This window comes from Colossoma macropomum, unplaced genomic scaffold (assembly GCF_904425465.1).
Source record: "Colossoma macropomum unplaced genomic scaffold, Colossoma_macropomum, whole genome shotgun sequence".
NCBI classification, from domain to species: domain Eukaryota; kingdom Metazoa; phylum Chordata; class Actinopteri; order Characiformes; family Serrasalmidae; genus Colossoma; species Colossoma macropomum.
The window spans coordinates 519,675-533,546 of NW_023494816.1; the positions used below are offsets into that span (position 1 = coordinate 519,675).

The 13,872-nt window shown below is 37.7% G+C and overlaps 1 protein-coding gene and 1 pseudogene across 1 annotated transcript; both read left to right on the forward strand.

Annotated features, from left to right (window-relative positions):
- Positions 1 to 336: 336 nt before the first annotated feature.
- On the forward strand, positions 337 to 1,316 carry LOC118800111 (annotated as a pseudogene).
- Positions 1,317 to 4,037: 2,721 nt separating this feature from the next.
- On the forward strand, positions 4,038 to 11,840 carry si:ch211-286b5.5 (uncharacterized protein LOC100003596 homolog). Its single transcript, XM_036560264.1, has 3 exons — positions 4,038 to 4,184; positions 6,540 to 6,667; positions 8,747 to 11,840. Exons 1-2 carry the CDS (start codon positions 4,095 to 4,097, stop codon positions 6,663 to 6,665), a joined length of 216 nt encoding a protein of 71 aa, XP_036416157.1. The 5' UTR covers positions 4,038 to 4,094; the 3' UTR covers positions 6,666 to 6,667; positions 8,747 to 11,840.
- The last annotated feature ends 2,032 nt before the right edge of the window (positions 11,841 to 13,872 follow it).

The window sequence follows — 13,872 nt, forward strand, 5'->3', positions numbered from 1 at the left end:
CGCTTCTCCAGAAGACCCAAACGGTATGGAAGAAGAGATCATGCAAGATGAGGAACAGAAGAGGAGAAAGATGGAAGAAGAAATTGCGTTCTTGAAAGATGAGAACAAAAGACTGACTCGAGAGGTACATCGTAAAAGTCTACAAAATCAGAAACGTTTTGTGGAGGTTTTTTGTTTAGTGTCCAGCATCGTTAGTCAGTGCTGTAATCACTTTATGAATAAAACCAGTATGTTGATTGTGATGTCTACAATTCTACATGTGTCCCTTCACTATTTATCTCACTCAAGAGAGTCTTTGTCTGTTTCTGGTAGAAAAAAAGTGGCACATTCATTTGGATGGCCTCTATGGTGGCAGTGACTGCAGTGTTTGTTATGCTGCGCTTTGCCGTCAAAGGTAAACTCAGATCAAACTACACATTACAAAATTTTTACAGTTATTGAAATTCAAACCCTGTATTTAAATCACTTACAGAGACAATCTACCTATTGACTTGTATTTTCAAGGCTATGAGTTGAACCATCATGAGCTGAGACTGATGCTGGTGGGTAAGACAGGAGCTGGGAAGAGTGCGTCAGGAAACACCATCCTGAGTGAAGAAGCTTTCAAAGTCGAAGCGTCTCCAGCATCTGTGACTATACACTGTGAGACTAAGAACAAAGTTGTGGGTGGATGGAACATCACCCTGATTGACACCCCTGGGGTGATGGACACATTGCTAATATCAGAACAAACAGCCCACAGTGCCCCTGAATGTATTTCCATGATCGTTCCTGGTCCTCATGTGTTCCTGCTGGTGATCAGACTGGGGAGATTCACAGAGGAGGAGATGAATGCCGTGAAGTGGATTCAGGAGAACTTTGGAGAAGAAGCTTTGAAGTTCACCATGATACTCTTCACTGGTGGAGATCTGCTGAACGGAAAACCCATTGAGAAGTTTATCAGTAACAGTTATTAGCTTCAGAATCTTGTAGACACCTGCGAAGGTAGATATCACGTCTTCAACAACCATGACAGAAGTAACCAAACTCAAGTTAAAGAGTTATTGAAAAAGATAAATCTAATATTACATGAAAATATGGGCTACATTCACTCAAAACAGGTGTACCAGAAAGTCCAGCAAAGCACCATAGAAGAAAAGAAGAGTAAGCAAGATAAGCTGAAGGAGATGGCAGTCAAATTGAGAGATGAGCAGAATGAAAACATAAAATGTGTTGCAGAGTTAGAAGAGGCATATAATCTAATCACCGTGTTACAGGTTGCAGCTGCTGCCACAGTAGTTCTCTGTGTGGGTTTGTGTTGTAAGAAGGCAAAATAGCTGAGCCTTCGGGGGAATATTCACATAACTGAGTCACACGTCCAACACGGGGTCTGCAGACCTTTTTATAACTAAATAAACTAAAATATTTACAGTGCTTGCAAAGCAAAGCACTCTATTCCTCTACAACTCTCTATATATCTGTCCTTCTACAACCCTATAACTATCTATATATTTATCTGCAACTCTATCGATCCATCTATCTACAGTGGTGCTTGAAAGTTTGTGAACCCTTTAGAATTTTCTAGATTTTTGCATAAATTTGACCTAAAGCTTCATTAGATTTTCAAACAGGTCCTAATAGTAGATAAGGAGAACCAAATTAAACAAATGAGACAAAAATATTAGACTTGGTCTTTTATTTACTGAGGAAAATGATCCAATTTTACAGATCTGTGAGTGGCAAAAGTATGTGAACCTTTGTTTTCAGTATCTGGTTTGACCCCCTTGTGCGGTAATAACTGCAACTAAAGGTTTCTGGTAACTGTTTAGTCCGGCACATCGGCTTCGTGGAATTTTAGCCCTCCATACAAAACGGCTTTAACTCTGTTATGTTGGTGGGTTTCCTCCCATGAACTGCTCGTTCAGGTCCTTTCACAACATTTCTATAGGATTAAGGTCAGGACTTTAACTTTATTCTTATTTAATCATTCTTTGGTAGAATGACTTGTGTGCTTAGAGTCGTTGTCTTGCTGCATGACCCACGTTCTCTTGAGTTTCCGCTCACGGACAGATGTCCTGACATTTTCCTTCAGAATTTGCTGGTATAATTCAGAGTTCATTGTTCCATCAATGATGGAAAGCCATCCTGGCCCAGATGCAGCAAAACAGGCCCAAACCATGATACTACCACCACCATGTTTTACAGATGGGATAAGGTTTTTATGCTGGAATGCAGTGTTTTCCTTTCTCCAATCATGACCCTCCTCAGTTAAACCAAAAAGACCTATTTTGGTCTCATCCGTCCACAAAACATTGTTCCAAAAGCCTTCTGGCTTGTCCATGTGATCTTTAGCAAATGTTCTTTTTGGAGAGGAGTGGATTTCTCCTTGCCATGCACACCATTGTTGTTCAGTGGTCTCCTGATGGTGGACTCATAAACATACACATTAGCCACTGTGAGACAGACCTTTAGTTGCTTAGAAGTTACCCTGGGTTCCTTTATGACCCCAATGACTATTACACGCCTTGCTCTTGGTGTGATTTTTGTTGGTCGACCACTCCTGGAGAGGGTAACAGTGGTCTTAGATTTCCTACATTTGTACACAATCTGTCTGACTGTGATTGGTGGAGTCCAAACTCTTTAGAGATGGTTTTGTAACCTTTTCCAGCCTGACGAGCATCAACAGCTCTTCTTCTGAGGTACTCGGAAATCTCCTTTGTTCATTCCATGATACCCTTCCACAAACATGTTGTGAAGATCAGACTGTGATAGATCTGTGTTCTTTAAATAAAACAGGGTGGACATTCACACCTGATTGCCATCCCATTGATTGAAAACCGACTCTACTTTCACCTTCAAATTATCTGCTAATCCTAAAGGTTCACATACTTTTGCCACTCACAGATACGCAACACTCGATCGTATTCCTCAATAAATAAATGACCAAGTCTAATATTTTTGTCCCATTTGTTTAATTTGGTTCTCTTTACCTACTATTAGGACTTCTGTGAGAATCCGATGAAGTTTTGGGTCGAATTTATGCAGAAATCTAGAAAATTCTAAAGTGTTCACAAACTTTAAAGCACCACTGTATCTATCCATCTATCTTTCTACAACTCTCTCTCTATCTATCCATCTTAAATATCTTTCTATTTTTTTAACATTTTCTTTTTATTTTACTTTTTTTTATATTTTGCAAGCAAAATAAAAGCAAAAAAAAGGAAATACATATCAATTTTTTTAAGAACTGATGTGAGTCCCTTCAGGCATATCACCATTAATTTAGATGTCTTGAAACTGTTCCACTTTAAAAAAAAAGAGAGAAGTGTTACTGTTAAGGCCCATGACACGTATAAGTATTTGCATTTTATAATAGAAGCATGTCTGTTTATTTTAATTTACAATTTTTATAGTCAGGAAAGACCTTCTGTTCAAATAACATAAAAATGCTAAACAATGTGGCCTCAAAATAAACATCGGTTGATATTGAAAACACTCTAAATGTAGCTACTGTGATATGAATGAGTTCTACCGTTTCTGATTAGGCTGAATGAATAGCTGGCTCCAAATGTATGTACTGTGATGTAAACTCATTTGTGTTCTGCAGACCTTAAAACAAACTGTTACCTTTCTTTCATATTTTATTTTTTTATTATTATTATTTTATACTGGATTTGTGATTCTGTGATCTATACATGCCTCACCTTAAATGCAGCTGTCTATAATAATATGAAAGTTAATAAAAAAATAAATAAATAAAGGATTAAAGAAAAAAAGGCCTGCGAGTTTCTGGCAACAGGATGTGCGTCTGGCTGAGTCTCAAATGGCTCCCTACTCCCTACGTAGTGCACTATGTAGGTCGCGAAACAACAGCTTCTACACCCAAATAGCACATTAAATGTCTAACAGAGAGCCATTTATATTCGCCCATAAGCTGTACGGCTCCCTGTCTACCATCTAGTGCACTATTCGGGTGTAGAAGAACTAGTTTCATGAACAAAGAAGTGCACTATATAGGGTGTAGGGAGCCATTTGAGATTCGGCCCAAAGTAAACGCTCCCTGTTAAAACTTCCGTCTCCCTCTGGACGCCTCGGCTTCCCTCAAACTTTCCATAATGTCCAACAACAACGCCAGCACCAACCTGGCCGTCGCTCACAAAGCTGTCAAACAGCTCCGGCTGGAGGCCAGCATCCGGAGAATCCACGTAAGAGCGGAAAATTAACTTTAAACCGGCGGATAAAAGTTTATTCAGCGGAGTTTTCGGTGGGAAACAAGTGGTAGCATCTGGCTAACTAGCGTAGCTAACTAAACAACAGACGGCGGAGGAGCTGATTAGCCTGCTAGCTCGCTGTTCAGCCCTCTCTGTGAAGTAAAGTAGTCGTAGATAAGTGAGGTTTTAGCCTATTAATAACATAATTCATATTTTTTTTTGGAGGGGGGGAAGGGGTTAGAGGTGTTAAACGACTCTATTATTGTCTGTCACTCTCTCTCTCACTCTCTCACTCACTCATAAACAAGTGGCCGGTTATTGTTTTGTTTCCTGCTCATGCAAAAACGGCCAAAGACTGTAAAAACACAAACGTGTGAGTTACTAACAGCTTCAGATACGAAGTGAAGAGTTTAATTCCAAAATGCAGTGTATTCATCTGTAGCTTTTGGGATAAAAGACGTTTTTTCCTTCTAATAAAGGAGTTATTATTCAAAATATAGCATTTATTTTGCTTGTTTATGTAAAACACCACACCAGAAATGTCTTGATAGTGTTTGTGTAATACTTTTTGCACCGAGACCCTTCATATACAGCCACTTTATATGTTATTTGTGCTTATTAATTAATCTGAGGACAAAATAATGATGCAGTTGTGTGCAAAAGTTTGAACACCCCTGGTCAAATGATATATTTTGTTGATTTTGTGAAAATAAGTTGACACAGTTAATTCTACAGGGAATAAACTTAAATATGATGTTTTTCTGCAAATTTTAACGCTCAGTTTCTGTTTATTTACAGAGCTTAACACACTGAGGGGGAGAAATGAAATAAAACGATTTGTTAAATGTGCTGTAACTGAGGCTCAGGCCACGTTTTGTGTTTTGTATGTTTCCCCAATTTGTTAAATTCAGCAAAAAAAAAAAAGCAATTGTGCATTAAAAGATGTGTTCACTTAATCTTCACTTAGAAAATGAACAAAATGTGTCATTTGGCCAGGCCTGCCCAAATTTTTACACACGACTGTATTGTTACTTCAATGACATAACGACTTGATTCGAGCTGAAGTGAAAGTAGCTTAAAAAAAATAAATAAGGTCCAGAATCTGTTTGTCTATTGAGTATCTAGAACTGCAGTGGAACTTCTTAGTACACTCAGCATCTATCAGCACAGGAACTGAAGTGTGTTAGACTCTTTTTGGATCCTTTTGTTTTAAAATAAAATGCTAAATCTCCAAATTGAGAGGTTTACTCCAAAGTGAAGAGCTGAACCAGCACAGAAAGACATTAAACACAAAAAAAGAATTAGGAACTAGGCTGCACCAATATGGGAATTTCTGATATTTTTCATGTACATATCTGCCAATGCAGATACATAAGCATTTATAAACTGTAAAACTAGGACTAGGATGGCCTGGATTAGTCTTGTATTATTTAATTCTGTTGGGTTTCTATTGGATTACAATAGCAGTAACATAAATTAAAATGCTGACATGTTCTGTTCTGTTCTGCACAATTAATACATCATGAAAGATTCATTAGAGATATTGGTAAAACCTCAACATATGTCCGAGGTCTGTGTTTTTTTTTTATCTGCCAATACTGATCTGATTTTGTGCATCTTTAGCAGGAGCCAAATGTGAAGGACTAAGGCCCAATCCCATTTCTTAATTTCACCTCTACCCCTTGATTTTGAGTGTGACTTTGCCCCTTTGAACCGAGTTACTTGGGGTAGTGGTTGAAATCTTCCCTACAAAATAGGACCCTCAAATAAAGAACATTACTTCATTAACAGCTACTAGCGCTGCTCTGTAGGTGACCCTGCCAGTCTGCAGTGACAGCAGAGGAGGGTGAAGTTCAGCTCCTCACTGCTGGGCTTTAGTTATGGGTTTATTTGGTCTCTTCTACAGCCATCATGTGTGTGTTGTGTTTTTTTTTGTTTGTTTGTTTTGTTTTTTTTGTTTTGTTTTTTTTTCCCCCCTCATAACACTTTGTTTGGAGTGAGCCTCTAATAAAACCTTCGTTTGGAGGGCCATGTAGCCCTAACACTTTGCCTCTACCCCTCTGTTTCAACAAAAGGACACCCTACCCCTAGATGTGAACGCGCAAAATGGAGGGCTAAGGATAAAGTGGTAGGGGCGAGGGGTGAAATGGGATTGGACCTAAAACAGTCGATTGTTAAAGTCTAGAAGTATTATCATTTGAAAATAGTCTGGAAAAGTGCAAAAGCATCAGATTTACTTAACTATTTGGAAACATAATGAGTTCAGATGGCATTATTTCTGGGTCATTGTGAATAAGAAGTCATTTAAGTGATCATTTTTGGTTGACTCTTAAGTGTCTTCTTTGCCAGGTGTCTCAAGCAGCCACAGACCTGAAGAACTTCTGCCTACAGAATGCTCATAAAGACCCGCTGCTGATGGGCGTCCCATCTGGCGACAACCCCTTCCGTCCACCCAAGTCATGTGGGCTGCTTTAGAGGTACCCAGATCAACCTACACAACCTTTATTTCAGTCCTCCTCCACCTATCCCACCCTGAATGATATTACTGATGTACGATACTCAGTCCAACAAACCTCTGCTGTCTTTTCTTTAGCGAGGCTGCTCCCCATTTTATTTTTGTTCACATTTTCTTTCCTCTCTTCATCTCTTACAATTAAACAGGGTATTTTTGTTACTGTGCCTGATGTATGCAAATGAGCTCTGTTCTGATTGGCTGTCCTGCCCTCATTCAAAAAGCAGTCCAGGTTGAAACACTCCTTAGAACTTCAGAGTGAGTGGGCGGAGACGAATAGTTGGATATTTGTGAACGTACTAAAAGGCTTAGTTTTGTAGCTTAAGTTTCCATATATATGGACTGAGGAGTAAACAGTTTGTCTCAACTTGCACCTAACAAAGGCGAGGGTTGCTTTTTCCATGAGTCCATGTACTCTTGCTACGTTACAATTCTTTGAAGTTTATTTAAGCTTCTATTGCACGATGTTGCCTCAGGGCAACAAACCCATTTTCCTCACTTTACAGTAACATTATACATATTTAACAACAATGGTTAACAATAAAGGGAACAGTTTAAGTCAAAGAAAATCATGTGTATGGTCATACTATCTCTTAACGAACACTTTTAAATCTCTTCTTAAACAATCGTAATTTTTGTTATGAGAATTTGCAGAAATGTATTTGTTGCCTAGAAGCAACATTTTGTGACAGTGGAATGGATTTAGCCAGTCAGAAGCCACTTTAGGGAACACGGATCTGTATAATTTCTTCCTATTGTCGCACAGTGTTGCCTCAAGGCAACATAGATCACACATTATTATTTCAAAAATGTTTTTGAATTTGAAAATCAGGTCCACTTTATGCAAGAAAAGTAAATTGAATATGTATTTTTTTAAATTGCTCTCATAATGCGTTTAGTAGAGGGTCAATATAAATTATAGTGATGTACTGAAATGAAAGTCTTGGGTCAAAACCGAAACTCTCACTAAATGCATGACATGCTGGGCCGAAAAACAGAAATAGCTGATGATAAATAAAAAAAAGATTACATAAAATAAGCTGACTGAAATGATTACAGTATGTGGGCTGTGGTCTGTGCCATGGAATCCAACATCCCCAGAGACAGTGAATTCCATTTTAATTCGCATTTGCATGTGAATTCCTTCATCATTTCATCATATCATACACTCTTAAAAATGATGCTTCTTCAAGGGTTCTTTAGTCAAAAAATGGTTCTAGTTAGAACTATGAACACTCGAAGAACCCTTTGCATGATTGAATGGTTCTTTGCCTCACTAAATGGTTCTTCATATTGATGGAGAATGTGCTGAAGATGGTGAAATATAGAACCTTTTTGAAAATGGTTCTATACAGCATCAAAAAGGGTTCTTCTCTTGTTACGATGCCAGGCCTGTAACAGTAGAAGAACCCTTTTGGTGCTGTATAGAACCCCTTTATATATATTAAACACATTCTCCATCAATTTGAAGAACCCTTTCACCATGCAAAGAACCCATTAATCATGCAGAGGGTTCTTTGAGTGTTCATGGTTCAATATAGAACCGTTTTCTTTACTAAAGAACCCTTGAAGAACCATAATTTTTAAGCGTGAAAGTGTAGAGTATACAGATGCCGTTGGCATGCTTGCAGGGACCTGCTTCTGTTGTTTTGCTCTGTTCTGCATATGAGTCATGTTTTCAGGTGGTATTAAACCTGTAGTGAACAGGTTCTTGGGTGTTCTCTCTCCACTTGATTCTCAAGAACAGAGATTATAAACTGTTTCTTTCTCATGGAAACTGTCCAGTACTTCCACACTGCTGATATTTTAGAGAATGTATCTGTGCTGACTGTCGTAGGAGAGCGAAGAAAACAGTTTTAATTACTACTTATTGTTTTCGTTATCATTTCTTACTGCTAAAAATAAAAAGGGAAAGTGCGATTTTGACAATTTTTAGGTGAAAATTTTGTTGGCCCGCTAATAAATTATGGACATTTCTACATTTTATACAAGTTTTTAACTGTTTTGATGTGCCATGCACACTCATTTTCTTTCCCTTCTACAGCTGCTGATGGCCGAAGACCGCTGAAGCTGATGGTCATCTGAAAGAACGTCTTGAAACACTATACACACACACACACACACACACACACACACACACACACTTCACTACAGAGTTGTGAGAATTATTTTTGCTGCGTTCGTCTCCTCTTATGGACTCTCTATTATCTGATAAAGCTGATCTTACACTGTGCAATCCACGTTGGTACGATCCACTTGTAGTTATTCATGCACTACAGTACTGTATTCACATCGTCTCAAAACTACATGACCCGTAAAACCATCCTGATTTAGTGGTCCATTTCCTGTTCCTAAAGACAGAAAGGGTTATAAATGGTTACAATCTCTTTTTCTTTGTACTTGCACCCTCAGAGTGTGCTAAGAGTAAATATATAACACTAAAATTTACTAAAAAAAAGAAACAAGAAGACTGTTACAAAGAACCACACTCCTTCATTTCAGGCAAAAAATCTTGAATTTGAAGTAGAAACCTTGAATACAATCGTTCACACTGTTGATAGACATGAAGTGGATCGTTCAAAGCAGGACTGCACTCCTATTTAAAGTTACCAACTCACTATGGCCTTCATTTCCAACAAACCAAAATGTTTCCCAGCAGTGACTGTTAACCTGTAAGCTTTTATATGAAGAAAAAATGAGAATCTGTTTTTAATAGATAAATATTGGAACTTTTTATATTAAATAAATTCTAACAGTGAGTTGTAGATGTAATTTTTAAAAGTAATCTTTTACTAATTTATTAGTGCTGTGAAGCAGAAGCAGGGCTGGGTGATATAGCGTCTACGTTCTGTAATTGCAGTATGGAAAGCATTCTATATGAGTTTGAATGGGAAGGGAAAGTGTAGAACTGCGCCATCTGCTGGTTGCATTGAAAACATTTTGAATTGTTATTAATTTTGCAATAGGGATATTTTTGGTTACAGTTTGAAAATCACTTTTGAGAAAGCCATTTTGCAACCATGCAAGCACAGTAGCTGCGAACACAATATTAAAAACTCTCATACACAATATGAAGTTATATAATTGTAAAGATTAAAAATACAATTAAACCACAAACCCCATGGTGCCACTTCATAGGATGGAATGACTGACGGACAGAGTTTGTAGTCCGTTTTGTGGGAAACACTAATAACTAAGCTACTCATTTGGATCATTCACACAGTGTGAAATACAACTGAATGTGGGGGCCATTTGGCACATTATATCATACAATCTGTAATATGTAGCACCTCCAGTTTATTGCTATCCTACATTTTGAACGCAACCAGCAGGGCGCGAACTAACCACTTTCCCTCCCTGTAGCTGCATAAACATTAATTTCCATTGTGATTCATATTCATTTATAAACAGTCATCATCCTGAAGTATTAAAGAACTCGCATTCTAATGTGTTACTCCAACACAGATGGGTCTGGTTCAAATTTAAGTCATATATTAAAGGAATAGTTCAGTCAAGAAATGTTTCTAACAGTGAATAAAAGAAAGTAACCACCAATGGCATCACGCTTACTGGTGCTTAGCAGCTTCCATTCATTTTTAGCCACATTAGCATGCTTGGTCAACCTATTCTTTTAACATTAGCCCTAATAGCGGAGACGGTTTATGAGGAGCCTGGCCACTTCCTATTTCCCCTATTATATCAAAAACATTATCGCAAAACCCCAGAGGGCGTCCACAAGCGAGTCTGAGTGAATGGGAGTAAATGGAGCTCAACAGCTAAAACAAAAAGTTAAAATAGTTTCACTCACCCAGAACTTTAATTTTAGAAAGTAAAAGGATGAATTTCACTAAAAAAAAGCAAAGAAAACTCACCTGTATGTTTCGTTTTTTCTACAGCACATGGTTGTTGGGCAGCAGGACGCTAACATTACTGCTACTGAGTGCTAATTGGTTGGCGAGCGAAGCAGCTCATTGGCTGTTGGCGCTCACAGACGTCATGAACATCCATGAGGCGCCATTTTAAACTCCAATAAATCGCGTTTAAAAGCTCGTAAAAATATAAGTGTTAAAATTTTATGCTGTTCTGTGTTCAGGAATTAATGTATTCCTTTAAATTAAAAATGTTTTAGCATTTATAATCTATGATTTTGCTCAAATGCTCCATTTTAACCCATTCATTTTGGACTCGCTCGGGAGCGCCCTCTAGCGTTTGAGAAACCCGGAAGATATTATAGAGTGGTAACTGTCTTCTCTACAAGATCTCTGCTAATAGTGCATGAATGTGGCACTTTTGAAGGAAGATTGCATACTTACATAAACCTGCCATGCGATGTTCGAGCTGCAGTCATGAAGACAAATTTGTTGATTTTACACACAATCGTGCCTTTGATGAACTTTAAGTGAACTTATACATACAAATATATATACAAACGTAGACCTCTTCAGAAACCTGTTGCCTGGCCAAATAGCTAGCCTGCTACATTGTGTTTGTTAAGGGGCGCTAACAGTTTGTCATGCTATCATGATTTCTCCTCCTCGTTGCCCAGCCCTGGTGTGAACGGTTATTTTTAACTACATTTTGGTTTTAGATATTGTTTGTTACTTTGAAGAAGCCTTTTTTCCCCCCTGTAGTGTCCTGTGTGCATTAGCTTAGCAGAAATGCTAATCTCCTCTATGGGCTCAGTCTGAAATGTCTCCATGCTTCCTATGTAGTGCACTGCATATGCTTGACTTCTGCACCCAAATAGTGCACTAAATGTTGGGGAGTCATCGAATAACTGAATGTAAATGGATTTCTGATAGATATATAATGAACTATTGATGAGTAGACGGCATCTTTTCATGACCTACATAGTGCACTACACGTAGAGTAGGAGCCACTTGAGATTCAGCCTTGTGAGTTCCTCTCGGTCTATGTACTCATGTTCTGCGCAGTGTGGAAAGTAAACGCTGATGTCAGTCATGTTCATTAGAACATGAAAGGTGAACAGTTTTAATAAACCTGGTAGATACCACCTGTATTTATATCTTTCTGTTTTGATTTTGTGTTGGGCTGTTAAATCTGTGTGCCTTATAGTGTAACTTCTGAACAGTTCTTGTTTTCTATCCACTAGTAAAGTAGCCTCCTTTTGACCCTGATCCGTCTGGATGTCTTTCTTTGCTTAAACTGTGGGTGTCAAACGTATAGCCCCTGGAACGGGACTGTTCCAATTCGGTCAGGTTCATTCAGAATCCACACTCTTAAAAAACAATGCTTCTCAAAGGGTTTTTTTTTAGTAAGGAAAATGGTTCTATGTAGAACCATGAACACTCAAAGAACCCTTGGCATGATGAAAGGGTAATTTGGAACCATCTATAGCACTTTTTCCATCAATCTGAAGAACGCTTTCATGATGCAAAATGCAAATGCAGTGGGTTCATGGTTCTTATTTAGAACCATTTTCTGTATTAAAGAACCATCTTTTTTAAGAGTGGATATTTTAGGTTTAAATCAACTTGTGGATCATAACTGATCGTAATGACTGATAGAACACTAGACCAACGCCAAGCAGGTATTGGTCTAGTGTTCTATCCGTCATTACGATCAGTTATGATCGTAATGACTGATAGAATGCTGGGTTAAAAACAAACCACATTTGAGTCATATCCAAACCCCATGACCAGTGCTGGATCACTAACGGAACACACATTGGGTTAATCTGACCCAAAAGATATGGTTAAGTTGTGTCTTTTTGACTTTTTGATTTTGTATGATCTTTTACTAAATAACATAAATGTAAAATCATCAAATTATTGCTAAACAATGACAAATTGTCAAAAATCATATGTTCTGGTATGTTTGTTTCAACGCTTTAAATTGTTTTGGAAGGTTATGCATCCTTAGATATTATATTACAATGGATGTTAGCAAATACAGTACCTAGATCAAGTTTACTGCCACTGCCGTTCTCACTGCAGGTTTGTTGTAAAGGAGGTTTGCTGGAGTTTTTCATTCGCTTGTGTGAATAAGTAGTGCTAGGTCAACGTAACCATATCTTTTGGGCCAGATTAACCCAGTGTTCTGTTAGTGACCCAGTGCTGGTCATGGGGTTTGGATATGACTCAAATATGGTTTGTTTTTAACCCAGCATTATTTTGAGTATAAGAAGTAAAACCTTGGTTGGGTTGAGGTCACCCATTCAGAAATCTGACATATGACCATAAATGGACATACTGTATATTATAAAAAAGTCAGGCAGATATATATTTAAAATTATATGTGCATATATATTGGGTACCTATATATGTATCAAATAGTGGTCATATGCTGTATATATTCATCCCAGTGCAGTTATAATGGTTACTTTACTATTATCTGTTTGCTTTTAAATATTAATGTATTTAAATGTGTCAGGGAACAATATTTTAATTTATTTAACGTTTTAATGACTTTATTGCACTGCTTACAATGTGCACATCTTTAGTTTGATTATATAGTGACAAAGAAGATGCTTAAAAACCTTATATAATATATGAATAAAGTATGCCATTCATATATGAGTAATGTTTTCCCTCCTATTTTGTTCTATATATGTTTGTGTCACACATCTGTGTTTTATGTGTTGATATATGGCTGAAATGTACGTCCCATATTTGAAATTGCCAGTGTCATGTATGTTGGCGTGTATGTTACATATGTGTCCCTATGTGATAAATATATACAGTATAAGAGAAATCCATATTTGCTAATGTGTGTCATATGGCAGTATACAGACTTCAAATACATGAATAAATGAATACAGATTTTTGTATCGGCAAAAAAATAAAAAAAATACCAAAAAGTATTGACAATAAAACTATTTTGATTGTTAATTTTAACGCTTTGTCAAATATACACAAGAATAAAACACATGTATCAGTATTATTCGATGCAGAAAGCAGAGGCGCAAGTCATTCTGATTGGATGGAGCTGTGATGACGTATGAAATGTCCGCTTCGACCATTCGACAGTCCGAAAAGAATCGAAAGGTTCGCGATTTCTACCATCACCATTTTACATCACTAGAAACAGCACTACTGTCTGAGTTAACACGAGCTCACAGCAGTCGAGGAGCTGTTTCAGCCCAAAGCCCAAACAAATAAGCTGCTCTTCATGTTATTAACCAGCAGGAGGCGCTATTACACGCTGTTT